This window comes from Polistes canadensis, unplaced genomic scaffold, assembly GCF_001313835.1.
Source record: "Polistes canadensis isolate GaletaPanama2010 unplaced genomic scaffold, ASM131383v1 scaffold_6, whole genome shotgun sequence".
NCBI classification, from domain to species: Eukaryota; Metazoa; Arthropoda; class Insecta; order Hymenoptera; family Vespidae; genus Polistes; species Polistes canadensis.
The window spans coordinates 1,539,194-1,555,263 of NW_014569553.1; the positions used below are offsets into that span (position 1 = coordinate 1,539,194).

General features: G+C 40.6%; 1 protein-coding gene across 4 annotated transcripts in view; it reads left to right on the forward strand.

The window, feature by feature from the left end:
* LOC106789631 (protein grainyhead) overlaps window positions 1–16,070 on the forward strand; it is a 70,098-nt gene that overhangs the window by 39,191 nt on the left and 14,837 nt on the right. For all 4 annotated transcript variants that reach the window (XM_014754017.1, XM_014754035.1, XM_014754043.1 and 1 more), the window contains exon 4: window positions 11,717–12,223. In XM_014754017.1, coding sequence (XP_014609503.1) covers window positions 11,717–12,223 — 507 coding nt within the window. The remainder of the gene's footprint in view (window positions 1–11,716; window positions 12,224–16,070) is intronic.

Sequence of the window (16,070 nt, forward strand, 5' to 3'; positions counted from 1 at the left end):
ATATATTCAACGGGAATAAACATTACTCACTCCTTATCGTCGACAAATTCATCGATGGTCTCGTAATTATTAAACCATTTTTTTTCTTTTGCTACTAACATATCGTTTAAAATTCAATCGGAGACAAAAAAAGAGAAATGCACGTTTTATAATGTCGATATCTCGTCGTAAAGAAAGGAAAAAAAGAACTGATCGAAAACAATCAGTATATCGTGCGGGGGGAAAATGATTGAAGAAAGATTGATACGTTGGATAATTCATCTACGATCTCGTAATTTGTGCGGTTCGTTTCTGAGCATTGAACTTTCTTCCCACCTCTGTGCCCCTCCCTCTTCTGGAAGATTACCGGTGTGTTGTTCGCACGATGATCATCGTATCTCGTTACGTAATGTCAAGCACGGTCTATGCGCTCTCGGACGATTGACTTTTTCCGGATGGTCTTTGCAACCATAGGACGGACACGTTCATTGACATCAACAAAGAGTGGGAAGTTAATAAAAGCATTGGAAAATATAAGGAAAAAAATTCAATATAATATATTGACCGGGTAAATTCTTGTTTGTGCCGCGTCGAGCTAAGTAATAATTATCGATTTGACGCATAATTAATTAGCCACCGTGAAAAACTATTTGCGTAATCGATTAACGATTTCTTCTTCTATTTTTTCTCTCGCCGATTCAATTTAAAATGATAAAGGAACGGTGGTACATACAGATCCTTTCAAATAATAACGAAGAAAGGAAGAAATATTACCTTTTGTCGATAAGTCATAAATTTCTTTTATACGTATACATGTACGATATCAAATCTTTCTCTCTCTCTCTCTCTCTCTCTCTCTCTCTTTCTCTTTCTCTTTCTTTCTTTCATACATTCGCAAGTATACGAATAAGTACGTTTGACTGGTCACACTGACGAGGTACTTCCAACTCTCCTGTATACCCACTACTTCGCTATCTCGTACGTATACGTAAGCTGAATTCCTATAATGGGTATGCAAGTGGCAAAGCAGGTTCCATTCATTCATGTTCGGAGCGAATGCACTAGTGGCCTACCATTTACAATTTCCCATTTACCATTTACCGTCGTCCTCTCCTAGCACGTGCTACCTGTTGCTTCTGTGTTTGTTTCTCCGGTCTCGTGTTGGAATCGGATGATAGAGAAAGATGACAAATCGTTGGAAAACGCATCCTTTCGACATTTTCATAAGTTACATTTAATCAATTTAAACAACAACAAAAATAAAGAAAAATATATAAAATTGAACGAGGACAAATATTTGACAAGATAATGCAAAAGAGTAGAAATTAAAAAAAAAAAAAAATAAAGAAAAATTGGAGATACAAGAAGCTTAAAGAGGTTGAAAGAAGAAAAAAAAAAAAAAGGGGAACGTATATCCATCCCCGATTGGTAGTATTCGGCGTAATAACCGTAATTGAGAATAATGATACGTAGCGTGATAGTGTGAGGTAACGCGTTGCATAGAAAGAATTCTTTCTATTTCAAAACCGCGATCCGCTCTGTAATTTCATATATGGTGTATATAAGTAACACATGCGTGTGTCCTGACCGTTCTTGGACACCCCTTTTTCTTTCTTACCTTTTTTTGTCCCCCCCCCCTCCCATTTTTATTTCTTTCTTTTTCTTTTTTTTCTCTCCCTTTCTCTCTCTCTCTCTCTCTATCTCTATCTCTCTTTCTATCTCCTTCAAGGATAAGCAACTTTTACAAAAGACATTCTCGTAAATCGTGGATAATGAGACGATACGATAGTCGCGTTTTCAAGAACGGTAGGTTATTATTGTAAAGTAAGTGTAGAGGAGAAGTCGTAAGGGTATTTTGAAATGAACGATGAAAAAGAATCGATATATTTTCTTTCTTTCATTCTTTCTTTCTTTCTTATTTGCTTTAGTATGATACGTCCTCGGTTTGAATCCCAGGGTAGAAATTTGTCGAGCCTAAAAATCTACGAGGCCATACATCAGTTGAGTATCGTTATTAGTAATCTCCGCTTTAGAGACTAAAGGTTCGTGCTCGGTATCAGTTGAGAGAGAGAGAGAGAGAGAGAGAGAGAGAGAGAGAGAGAGAGAGAGAGNAGAGAGAGAGAGAGAGAGAGAGAGAGAGAGAGAGAGAGAGAGAGAGAGAGCAACATAATACAAGATCTTTCGTATCGATATTCCATTTCCAGCTTAAACGCATTTGTCATTCGGGAACAGAACGATGCTGGAGATAAATCTCTTAACGGTAGAACTTTTCAACTTGGAAGCCAGGACTTACTCGCGTGCACTCTGGACATTGTGTAATGACTTATGCGGAAATTTTAAATACTTTGTCCAGGTTAGACGTTAACGTCAAAATGAAAAATTCCAAGTGGATTCGCTCGAACGATTTCTCGTGCCCGATTTAACGACGACGACGACGACGACTACGGAACCAAATGGTTTCGTGAAATATAAAAATGAAGTTACAAAAGTGATGTTCATTATCAAAAAGATTTTAGCCATGTGTCTTAGCGATATAAAATAAAATGAAATTACAACGAACAGACGTTATAATCGGACGAATTCGATCGCGTTGAATTTGACACCGTCCACCCTTGGGGTCGCTTCATATGAATTTCAAATGTCGTTGTCCGATCCCCATCAAGAATGTTTTTAACCAAAACCGACGAGTTAGTTTAATCTAATAGAAGGAAAGGAACAACTTAATCTTACAATGTTATTCCGACGAGTGACTCGTTTCGGGTTACGTTGATTTTTCGAGACAGCGACATGAAAATTGAAGAAAGTAAGAAATAGTGTGGGTGTTACGACGCGTGTACAAATCTACAATACTATATACACATAGAAATACTCAACTAGTATTCTTAAACGAGCAATGTCACGCATCGAATCACTCGAAGGCACGCGCAACCATGCTCCAAGCATTTTTCCATCAGTTTATACTCGATTAAACGTCTCTCGCGGTGAATTATTTAATAAAGAAAATATCCGCCGCATCGATGACGCAAGCGATAGTTCAAGAAACGCTAAAATGAAAAAAAAATTCTCTCTAACGATTGATATTAAATGTTAAATATCAAATAGGAAGAAAAAAGTGCTAAGTATAGACATTTCTCTGTATAACTTTATAACTTTTCTTCGAATGTTTAGACGATTTCCTTGCACCGTAATCATCACACATTGCAAATTAATGAACTCACCAAAAGCCACAATCATTTTCAATATTCTATCTCAAATCCACGAGTTGAACGATCGGTAATTTAACATTTAAAAAAGTATACCTCTCAAATTCCAAGCGTACCGATTCGTTAATTAGGTCTCCAAGTGGGTTCTGATTAATTCTTTAAACACGTGTGTACTTCTCACTCCTTTTTCTTTAATATTCAATCTGTCTGTCTCTCTCGCTCGCTTGCTCTCTCTCTCTATCTTTCTTTCTTTCTTTCTTGGCTGAGTTTGCATCCACGCGCGAGACATCACAATGAGAGACAATAGGTGCTTCTTGTTGATTGTACCAAGGCTTTCGAGAAACGCATAGAGGTGCAGGGAGGTGTGAAAGAGGATAATAATATAGAGTTACTTCAAAAGAGAGAGATGTTCGTCTCTCTTTCTCTCGCTGGTTTCATATCGATACAGTTTCCTTTTTCTCTTTCTCTCGGTCTATCCTTTTTATCCCATTCGCTCTTACGAGTCGTTTGCTTCGATCCTACCCTCTCTCCTTTCTTCCACGTACGTCGTCCCTTTTTCTTTCCCTGCCTCTTCCTCGGTCCAGCACCTTCCTATATATACATATATATATATATAATATACACGATAATGCAATGAAAAGAAAAAGAGAATGAATGATTTTTTGGTAGCTTAACAGCGGGACATCCCGAGCGCGTTTCTTAACGAAATCCCATCCCATTATTTTCCCGGTTGCGGCACACTTTCGCGCTTGCACCACGTGAAAAGTCATTTCTCGCTATACTGAATGAAAAATAGGGTCACGGTGCTCGGTGCTAGCGAGCCATTGTGCTAAACGGAAAGATGATACGCGTTGTATGCGTATATTCTATCTTCCTTTGTTTTTTTTTCTTCCTCGTTCTCTCTCGTCGCACTTTGCGGAATAAAAAATAAATAAATAAAAGTAAAGAAAAAAAGAAAGAAAAAGAGAGAGAGAGAGAGAGAAAAAAAAGAGGAAAATAGGTAGGAACATTATCGTCCTCTGGCAGAATCTCCGAGGCGATATCCGATTAATATTCAACACGCCAAAGATATCTCTCTTCTCTCTCGTGCAAAGATGCGCGCGGAGCTCTTAATATTTCTTGTAAGTCATCGACTCGGATATTACGCGGTTCTTTCGCGCTTATAAACGACCGTTTAACTTCCACCACCGTGGATGATATTCTTCCTGAATTCCTTGACGCAGTCGACTCGACTCGACTTCGTCGTCTCTCCTTCACCTCCTTCAATTTTTACTGGCTTCCCTCATCGGCTCTCCGCCACTCTCTCTCTCTCTCTCTCTCTCTCTCTCTCTCTATCTTTCTCTCTGAACAAGCGAAAAGGGAGGTTTCCACATCGTTGATGATTTATAGCCTCGAAAACTATACGTATCGATTTTATTCTTTCTTTTTCTTTTTTTTTCTTTATATTAAATCGTATAAGAGAAATATGAGCAAAACAAAAAAAGAAGAAGAAGAAGAAGAGGAAGAAAAGGAAAGAAAAACGTATAACCATGTAGGTATACCTAATCGCATACGAGTTTAAAAGTATACTTACAATAGATATACATACTTATTTTTTTTTAAAAAGGCGTCGTTAAAAATATAACAACGGTCCGTTACTTTCCGTGATAATTCAGATTAGCCGAGGTACGAAATAAGAAACGGATGGAAACTTCCTCGGACTATCTATTAACTCTTTTAGGACATTAACGTGTAAACGTACGTTTCAAAGGGGAAATTGTTCGAGCTATTTGTATTATCGCTTTTCTTTCCTTCTTGGTTCTTTTTTTTTTTTTTTTTCTTTTTCTTTCCCTCCCTCCGCCCCTCTTTCTGTCTCCTTCCCTGCTCCAATCACCACTTCTTCCCCTGCCCCCTCTGTCCCCCGCCAACACCGCCGACGAAACTCAAAGCGATACATAAAGCGAATGCTAATTGTTCTCGTCCTGTCGGTGTAATTTTAAAGCTATGTAGGAAGTCCGGGGCACTGCGCTTATCCTATCAGCCGTTACGCTGGGATAGCCACACGTTTCGTATCCCTTTTTCCTCTCCCGTTTCTCCACCGACCCTCTTACTAATCCTAGAACTTTCAACCTTTTTTCCTTTTACAATCAACAACACTCGAAAACGCGTTCGTTCAGTCGTCGTCGTTGTCGTAGAGATAGAACGTACTCGTTGGATATGACTTGGAAAAAAAAAGAAAAAAAAGGAAAACAAAAATGGACTCCGAAGAGAGATAGAAGAGAGTACTGCGTCCCCCCCCCTCCCAGCCCCTCCTACGAAAGAAAGATAACGAGCACCTTACTATACTTCGTTTCAAACTGCTCTTTGCCTAATCCGGCGCAGTCTCGCGTACGCTATTAGTAGAAAAAAAATTCGAGAGAACCATAACGGGGTGGCACGCGTTCGCGTTCCTTCCGAAGGATTCAGAATAGACTTCGATGGAATTGATTTTACCAACGACGTTTTATCCCCAACGAGATAACGATACGCCCCGAGTTTCTTGCGTACAGTTTTCTTACCTTTGCAAACGGTCTAACGCACGTGCGCGTTATACTCGACGATACGTTTTAAACTAGTTTGCTTTTTTTTTTTTGCTTATTATCTACTTTAGCCCAGTCCCACTCCCCCGTCTGCGTATCTATAAAAGTTCGAATTTGAATGAACGCTAATGCGAATTGAAATTACAAAACGCAAAAGTGTAGAAATATATATTCGTTATTTAAATTCGATTTCATTGCATCGATATCGGCATCTTCTTAACTCTTTTTCTCTTTTTTTTGTTCATCTTTCTTTTCGTAAAAATAATAAAATTAATATCGATCACTATCATAGCGTGGTTTATGATCGTCGTAACGACCGTGAGAGAATGACCTGTCGGATACGGCGTTTTATCTGTGAAAAATAAAAAAGCAAACATACACGGCGCATCGGCATGCGGCATATACTTGTGCTCGGGTATTAAAAAGAAGATGATAAAAAAAGAAATCGGGGAGAAAGGATTGAAAGGGTTGACGGGGATCATCCATCCATCAAAGTCACTCCAGGGGTACCCTTCGTTCGTTCCGATTCCCTCTCCCTCCCCCCTCTCCCTCTCTCTCTCTCTCTCTCTATGTGTATTTCTTTCTTTTTCTTAACTCTACTGTTTGATGACGGACAACGTGCGCGCTGAAACGCGTATTACGCTTCCGAAAGAGAAAAATAAAAAAAGGAAAGAACAAGACAAGGGCGACGAAAGAGCACATTGTCACGATATCGAACACTAATACTCTGATTCCACGTAAGGAAAAAAGGGTATCTTCATGGGAAGAAAGAGAGAGAGAGAGAGATAGAGAGGGGGGGGGGATTTATAAAAATGATAATTATGAGAGCAAAGTAATATCAGCGAAAGCTGCCGTAAAAGAGTATTATGGGTTAGCTGAGGATCGAACTCGCGTGTCTCGCAACCATATCGGGAGGTGCACGCATCCCCAGCCCACGTATTAAATCGCCGACTCGAAGTGGAAAGGAAAACGGTCAGGGAAGAGGAAGAAGAAGAAGAAGGGAGCGAGGGAGACATTTAGTCGTTTCTTTTTTTCTTACCCTTTTTTTTTTTTTTTTGATATTTTTTTAATTCATTCTTATCCTTCTCTTAAGTTGCTCGTACTTAGTCTCGCGATGGCTTGCCGCCGGAAGTTACCGGTTACTCGGGATAGAGACCAGAGGAATAACGATCCTGAAGTCTTCGAACAGCGTCGTGTTCGTCCCAAAAAGAACGAGTCCTGTGGTCGAGGAAGATAAAATGAGAATTTAAACAAGAGCGAGAGAGAAGGCGGAACCAACATTTCTTTAAATAAAATTACGCGATAACGAAGACGCCTATCTTACTGACCGTAAGCATTTTCCAACCGTGCACGCGGAAATTAACGTAATTAAAGCTCTCTCTCTCTCTGTCTGTCTCTCTGTCTGTCTGTCTGTCTATTTGTTTCTTTTCTTCGTTAGATCCGATGATTGAAATTAATCGAGCCGACGTACGGTGTACTCCTTCTCTCTAACGCAACTTTAAACGACGACGTCCAGAAACTTCCTAGCTCTTTCTCTTTCCTCACTTTTAATATTTTATTTTCTCGTTCGAGATCTATCTTGTCGATGATTTTCCTCCTCCTCGATCGATTAACCTACGAATGACTTAATCCACGAACGATAAATTCCGTTATCGATCTCAATACTCATACTCGGGGGATCGACTAATTATACGAAACTATTAGTTCCTTGATTACGAGACTTTCATAGATAGTTTTCTTATCTTTTGTTTTTTTTTTTTTTTTTAATACTCATCTTTCTCTCACAGGTTTTACAGTTTAATTACAACTCTTCCTTGCGTAGAATTATTAATATCGTTCTATGTTATTATGTTACTTATTTAGTTATAGCATACGTTCGATCGTTCCCTTCCTACCGATTAACTTATACCCTTACGTTATTTTTTACTAAAAAAGACTTTTTCTCCTGACTCAATTAATCTCCAGATTTTCATATACATATATAATATACGTAAAGTCATATATATATATATAGATAGAACCTTTACCTACCGGTTGGCCAGGAACATAAATTTAGTCTGTTAAATTAGTATGCGTGTCGCGATGAGAGTCACTCTGGCAAACGACGGATACGTGTGAGCAAGCTTAGACAACGACATCAGATCGAGATAGTTATCAAAATAAAGCAGAGCATACGTTATACCTGGCATTTTCCACTCCATATATCACCCACGAATGGGTCTCCGCATGTTCTCCACCATCTTGGGGAACCTGCACAACTTACATATATGTGATATCTTCCTATCGATGTTTCCTTCATTCCTTCCTTCCTTCCTTCCTTCCTTCCTAGCAAATAAGGAAATCAAATTTGAAAAAATATATCGAACCGTAGAAACGGCAACGATAAGTTCTCTGTAACATATGTTTAACATCTTTGTGGAGCATACAGGTATGAGATCGTAAAACAACGGTTGAGAAGTGCACGGAGGCGACTTTATTGAAATGCGAAAGATGGAGCAAACAGGGTGGGTTCTTCGGTCGCGTGGACGATACACCCACGGAATATTAAACGACTCTTTCTTTCTCTTCTTACTCTTTGTGCGTTCGTTCTACCTACCTGCAACATTTACGTATTGAGGTAGGTGCATACGCCACTGCGAATGTAACTATCGCGCATAAGTTTATATTATTTCTTTAAATGCATATATCTATGGGTGGATTCTAAAGTAAAACCTCCCACCTTTCCTTTCCTATCGATGTTAATTCAAACGTAAGTTATGGTTATGTTTTACCGTATTATTACATGCCGTGGAATCATTGAACAGAACTCGTCTATCGAATGACTTCTTTCAGCTATTATTTCAATCATTCTTTCTCATCTTTCAATGATCGTTAGCATCGGTTAAAGTTCATCGGTTAAATCCCATCCAACTCGACATCTGCCATAAACTACCTTCTCGACCTTTTGAAGGCTCACCGACTTGCGTCGGTGAGCCGTAAACGACGGGAATTATGATGGATAGACTCTCTCAATCTTGAGGTAGACGTGAGCTAGCATAAGTTCGTAGGATTTGTGAGAAAGATCGACTGGTAAATAAGTTTTAAAAGTATCGCGTAAAAATATAATTGTTGGTTGTTCAAATTTATAAATATGTGTGAGAAAAAGTAAATTGAAGTAAAAAAAAATGAAAAAAAAAACTCGATCAAACTCATCCTCGAAGTCCTTCCTTATTCTGCATAGTCTGAAAGCAAGTAGTTGCGAGAGAAGGTAAATCAAATAAGAGTTCAAAAACCGGATGCGCAGGTGATGTCTCTCGCGGAGGGTTCTTTCGAATTTGCATATGTATCCGGCAGGCTATACGGATCACCCTTAAAATTTTCTTTTTCAACGGTATAAAACGAAAAAGAGTTCAGAGATTCGTTCGCAAGTTTGTCTTCTCGTGCTCCCGTTGAGAGAGAAAAAAAAAAAGAGATAAAATTAAGAAAACAACCTTGATATTACGTATAAAGTTAAAATTACACAAGCGTAATAAAATGACATATACCTACGTATATAAAACGTCTGGAGGGTTGTTTTATATTTATCCGTATATTTTCTTTATATATAAAGCAACCCTATATATATATATATATATAGGGTTTTTTCCCCGTTAGCAGGCGACACGAGTGTATTCCGAGCACGTAGGCGCTACTACGTGCTCGCATTATTCCGAAATTCGTTCGTCGAAGCGCGAGTTCTTCGAGTGCTCTTCTCAAACGCTCGCGTATTTCTTTGGGCATCGTAAGCGACGGTAGATCGGTGCCGTTTGCAGGAGAGACTACTAGCAGCATCGGTAGCGGTAGCAGCAACAGTAGCAGCAACAGCAGCACCACGCCGCTGTGTTTTCTTTCGTCCTTCGAAGACTCAAAGGTAGAACGCGCCGCGCATCGTCGAAAATCTTCGTGGAACGCGCCGAGAAAAACTTGCACGTCCTGCTTCTTCATTCGATTCTTCTCCCCCTCCTCCTCCCCCTCCTCCCCCATGTTTCTTTACTCTTTCGAGATAGTTCGAGACGAGGCCGGGACAACGCAAAAGCTTATTCGGCGCTTCGATGACACTGACATCGATCTCTCGATAACATGTAACTTCGAATTCGCATGATCACGAAGCTATGCTCATTTTTGCGCGACTCGTGAAATTCCTTCCACGGATAATAATAAGCTTACCGTCTCGATCCACGTAGTCAGTCGTTTATAAAAACCAACCGACGTAGAATCAACAATAAGGGGAAAAAAGGATTCAACGGAAAAAAAAGAAAGTGCATCCGACCGATAGGAAAAGCAGCACATGGTTGGCGCTGATCTAAATGACTGTTAACGCGCTTTCATCGCGAATTCAATTATCGCGCCCTCGTGATCACGAATAAAAATGATTCGTCTAAATGAGATAACCGGATTCAGATATCATTCACAGAAAAATCACTTACGTATGAATTATTCGCGCGAATTCTAGGAGAGCCCGTGTAAGAGGGGTGATAGGACTCGATAGAATTTAAGAGAGGGATGTAGTGCCTGTGCAAACAGTCACCAAGGAAAATATTTGCACAGGATAACTCGGTCCCTCATTATCAGGGTGGCTGCCTCTTTCTCTCTCTCCCTCTCTCTCTCTCTCTTTCTTTCACTTTACTCTTTCGCTCTTTCGGAAGCTGACGGTTATCCAGGTGCGGCCGAAGAAGAAATAAGAGAACGTGGCGTAGACACGAGAGAAGGAAAAGGAGGGTGAGGGTATAAGGGTAAGAGAAAGCGAGAGAAGAAGAGATTGATTTTACATGCATAAATTAGAGAGGACGAACCTTTATTCCATCGCACAGGGTTGGAATTGGGATTGGAATTGGGATCTACGTACGTACATGCAAACGTATATACATGCATACATACAGAAAAGAGAAGAGAAGAGAGTATAAATTGATGACTGTAGGCAAAAGGCAGGGGTTTATAATAATTAATCTTCGTACGTGTATATATCTTGCCTTCTCTTTCTTTCTCTTCTTCATCCTCTTATTCTTCTTGTTCTTCTTCTTCGTTTACTCTCTTCCTCTTAAGGATTGCAAAGAGGCATCTGCCTATACCAGTGGCAGAGTAAGAATCGTTCACCGAGATTGTATTTGTACTGCCAACAGATAATTCTCTCCCTCTCTCTCTCTCTCTCTCTCTCTCGTTCCTTCTTTTTTTTTATCCGTTTTTTTAAATATCCTCATGAATCGCATCATCGTAGATAGTTCCCCCCCCCCMCCCTGTTTATAGCCGGAAGATATTACACCGATGGAAAGTAAGAAACGGTGACAAATATCCGGACGTTTGTTCGATGCGCTTGCTATGAAAATCATGGCTGGCTCGGGTATTTGCCAGTTAAAGATAAGAAATAAGATGGACTCTAGGAAGGGAATTGGGAGGGGGAATGGGGTAGAAGAAGGAGGCGATTAGATATCGTGATGTATAGGTCGACGATAAATTATAGTCGAGGAATATAGGCGCGAGAGAAGGACTCCGATGACTTCCATCGTTGGTGGTCATTGCTAAATTGAGGAATCATCGTTGCGCGCAAGAGATCGTCGTTAATTGATAAATTCGATGAGTCTGGGAATAATTTATCGCGTTACCTGCACGGCCGGTTTGCTACTACCATCCGAACGGTTCCTACACATTTTTCTCTTCCATCTTCTTCTTCTTATTATTCTTATTCTTATTCTTATTCATCTCTTTCTCGCTCGTTCGGTCAAACGGCAACGTTAAGAATCTGCGACCTTCGGAGAAAGACGTCTTTCTAAATGATCAGCTTAGCCTTTGGATGAAACCCTAGTAGCGCTTCGGTCCGACGCGAATTCTAATTCCTCGCGCATATTCGAAAACGTTGGGACGCGTTTGTGGTAAAGTATATACTTCAAGTTGGAATGCTATTTTCAATAGTAAAACTAAAAGATCGAGAAGTTTATATCGTATGATTGTTGTTTCTGACAGACGGCGAAGTCGGAGCGAGGAAGAAACGAACGGCAGCGTTACCGTCGGCGACGAGTCTCAACAACAACAGCAGCAACAACAACAGCAACAACAACAACAACAAGGCTACGTATCCCAACGCGAAAGTCAAGAGGAGGAGGAAGAATTAGCAGCGGAGGAGGCTGCCGCGGCTCAGGCTGCGGCTCAGGCTGCGGCTCAGGCTGCGGCACAAGCTGCGGCTCAGTCCCTTCAGAGTGGAAACGAGGAGGCTGATCCGGAAGTTCACAAGAGAGTAACTGCAGTGCAGGTGCAGGTGCAGGGTATGGAGGGCGATTGGCGCGCTTATTGCGAGCATCCGCTCTCCGTTGCGACCGCGGCAATGCTAAATCTCCAACAACAGCATCAGGTTTCGACTGTTGCAAGCCATGGCGACGATCCAGCAGCTTCTTACGTTTACGAGTACTACAAGCTACCGGAAAAAGCCACTACCGATGTCAAACTACCCCCGACGCACGAGCTTTGGTCCACGTAAGTTTTGTAACTTCATTTTATTTATTTTATTTCGAGCAACGCGTGGATAGTATGCGCGCGCGCGCCTACTCTTCCTAACACGTAGGTGTGAACGCACGTGTCGTCGACTCGCATACCACAGTACTCTACCATCGGTAAAACTCGATTAGCGTAGATCTTGCGATAGTCGGCGAGTAAGTGACGTTAAAAACACACCAAGCGCAATTCAACTCGTGTTGACGTTAATTACCGGTGGTAGAGCCGTGTGGAAGGGAGCACGATTAATAACGGTGACCGTGTGCAAACGAGGAAACACTCCCGAGAAGATTTATCCATACAAGAGTTATTTAGAAGCACTGAGAACGCGTATAACTAACCAAGTATTCAATTATATGATTTGTTTTTGGTACGAATGTTGAGACTTCGTCTGAATCCATGAAAGATAACGGGAGACCTATAACTATTTCCTTTCGCTAACAAGCATCTCATAAAAGTCTCGCACCCCGTCACCCCGATAATAGAAATTCGATGGAAGACGCGGCAACCCGAAGGATTTCTAAATAATTTACCGTCAAGATGATATAAATCTTTCGAGAACGATAGTAGTGTCTATTTATATCGCGCATAAGGAGAGAGAGAAGCTTTCCGGTACATTTGCTCGGTTTGCAAACTGCATCAAACGAGATGATACAGGTTTCGTGAGACTGTGGCATGCATCGTCGTCCCTTTCTTACCGATATTCTTCTAGGGGTGGTCTCTTGCCCTTATATTTTGGATCCGCGCGAGACGAAAGTAGGTAGAATTCGGCTCTGGCAATAGCAACAACAACAGCACGGAATTCTAAGTCTTCGGGGGGTTAATAGCAGCCCCCGTTATATACCCCTTTTTTTGAAGGAGCCACTATGTATCCCACTTTTGATTTATATCAGCCGCTTAGCATATTTTGTAATTTACTGTTGAGAATCTTCTATCTGCAACGTACGAATCCTGATGTCTACTTTCTTTCTTGCTCGGTGCTTTGGTATAGTAGTAGAGTAAAAGTAGAATAGTTCTACCAAACGACCTCGCCGTGGGGAGAAGAGATTCCACCCTAATCTTCCCTCGCATCTACTTCTCCCTTACACCGTGAGGTGTAGAGAGAGAGAGAGAGAGAGAGAGAGAATAAGAGAAAAATAAAGAGAAAAAGTACGATAACATCTCGACAATTTGTACAACGGTAGATCGTTAAACCTCGTCTCGGTTGCATCGATAAAAGCTAAAAAGGAAACTAGAAAGAGAAAAAGAGACGGTAGGAAGAAAAGTTGAGAAAGAGGGTACGACTTTAATCCAATTTCATTGCACCCTGGTGTCAGGGATCTTACACGAGAAGGAAGAAAAAAAATAATAATAATGAATACGGTATACCATGTTATCTTACTCGAGACCAAATTTCTCTGAAATAAAAATAAAAGATAAAAAGATACTTTGTTGGTAAAGCGAGAGAAAGTTAATCGATGTTTAGACGCGCGTCGACAGTCGTTAGGAAAGTTACTATCCCTCGTGATCATAGAAAAGGTTTAAACCTTTTTCCTTTTTTTTTATTTCTTTAATCATCCGACGTCGTTCGGTTATAGCAAGTCCAACAAGGACCGCCAATAAATACGCTTATTCTACCGACGAGTTTTCTTACAGGATTGTAAACTACCGTGTTACGATGGTGGTTTACCTACACGAACGACGGAGGAAGATTCGCTTGTATTTTTGTTCTCGCGGTTATGCAACACTTCGTAGAATTACTTAGAAAAGAGGATTAACGCTAAGAATTAAAAGAAACTTTGACGAATGTTATCCATTAATCGAAGAGCCAACAACCGTCAATTTGATTAATGAAATAAGGAAAAAAACAAGAGAGATGCGTATAAACATATAGGTATACCGAGTGTGCGGACTAATTGATGAGATAGAATAAAATTGTTCTAATTAGGGATCGAAACTATTTTTGCAATTATTTGAACGACTCGGAATGTTTCTTTAACTCTCTCTCTCTCTCTCTCGAGCTCTCGAGCTCTTTTAGACTTTTTGTGGAACGGAAGGGGGAGAACCACGAGCATCATAAACATAGGACGAAAGAGGGGAGATAAGTTGAAGTAGACGACTCTTACACAGCCGAGTCACTTAAGGCTCGCCACGGGGTTGTACGATGATGGTGCAAAGCCACGAATCGGCGTACAATTTCACAGCAAGCCGCCGGCCGTAAAGCCGAGCTCCCAGTACTCTCATGATCGCTTGCTTTAATCTAAACGCCCGTGCACATAAGTGACAACCACGATATCCGCCTTCCAAATACAGAGAACGCAGAATTTAACGTCGAGCAAACTCGAGAATAAGCCGGATATTCTTTTTCCTTTTTCTTTTCTTCCTTTAATCTATTTATTTATCTATCTATCTAGTTATCTATCTATTTTCTTCTGCACTCAACAGGCCGGAGTTCGTTACAGATATCGTCATGTCGCGAATAATTTTGCGGAAAAAATGATTGACGCAAGCAAATAATAATGACAAACACATTATTTCGAAAATAATAGGCATAGTAAATTATTGGTTAGAATTATTAAACGCAACGTGTGAAATATACATAAATGCATAGAAGCATAATGCGTTTTAACGCGTCTACCCATTCTCGCGACAAAGAAAGGAAACAAGAGTTCGTAGATAATGCGATTTATCACGAAGTATATCCGCGTTATATAATTGAACAAGGTTAAAAACATATCAAGATTTCATATTTGTAAAATCCTATAATAAAATAATCCGAATATGATAATTGCAAAGGAACAGAATCCGATAACGAATACTATTAACGAATAGAAATTGCATTGAGAACTCGTTGAAACGACATTCCGTAATTATTTCTTGATTAGGAAGGTACCTCCTGACAATCCTTTCTATTCGCCTATTCTCCACCTATCTCGGACAGAGTGTGCCATTACATCTGACTGTATATTACGTATTGAGAAATGGAATTTGAGACGTTCGAGGGGTAGAGGAGGAGACGGTGATGGAGATGGTAATGGTGATGGTGATGGTGGTGGTGGTGAAGTTACAACGATACGTTTCTTCCGCTGTTCTCGATGTAACACGGCTCGTAAAAAGGAAATAGAAAGAAAAACTTTTCTGCGGATAAAAATCGTTCGATCTTTACCTTTGACGTACACATTTCACATGATACTTACTTAAAGTTACTACACATGATAAAAATGTATACACGCAAACATACACGCAAAATATATACACGCAACGCAACTGGAAGATATCATAAAGCCGAATAATTTCAACATTTAGCGTGTGTCACGCTCGCAGTTTATGAGTTAAATCACGCGATATTTTTTCTTGAAGTAACTTTATCGACGCTCATTAAAACGACTCCTGGGGGAGGGCGGGGGAATCTTATCGGGTCTTAATCGGACAAATTGTAACAACTTTCCTGGCACGTAAGGTAACGTACCTTGCGAGCGGGCGAGTGCGTTTAACCTTACGCGAGGAGGAATTTCAACGGGAGGATTTAAAGCGGTGGCAATGGTAGCACAATGGCACTTTTTACGGCCTACTTTCGGAGCGCGAAGAACCGTCGACGAAAAGACCGAGGGCTAAAAGGAGTGCTAAGCATAATGGAACCTGCCTCCGAGTAGAGTCGAGTCTTAAAGGGGGGTCGAGTATCAACTCGGCTCGATGACATCGCGGCCTTTTTATTACAACCTTCATTGCCCGCTTATTCTCTGCTACGTAGATCTACAAGAGGGCCGAGAATATGCTCGAGATAAATAAATTATTTTTTATCTTCTACTCTGACCATACTAAACCTTGCCTCTCTCTCTCTCTATCTATC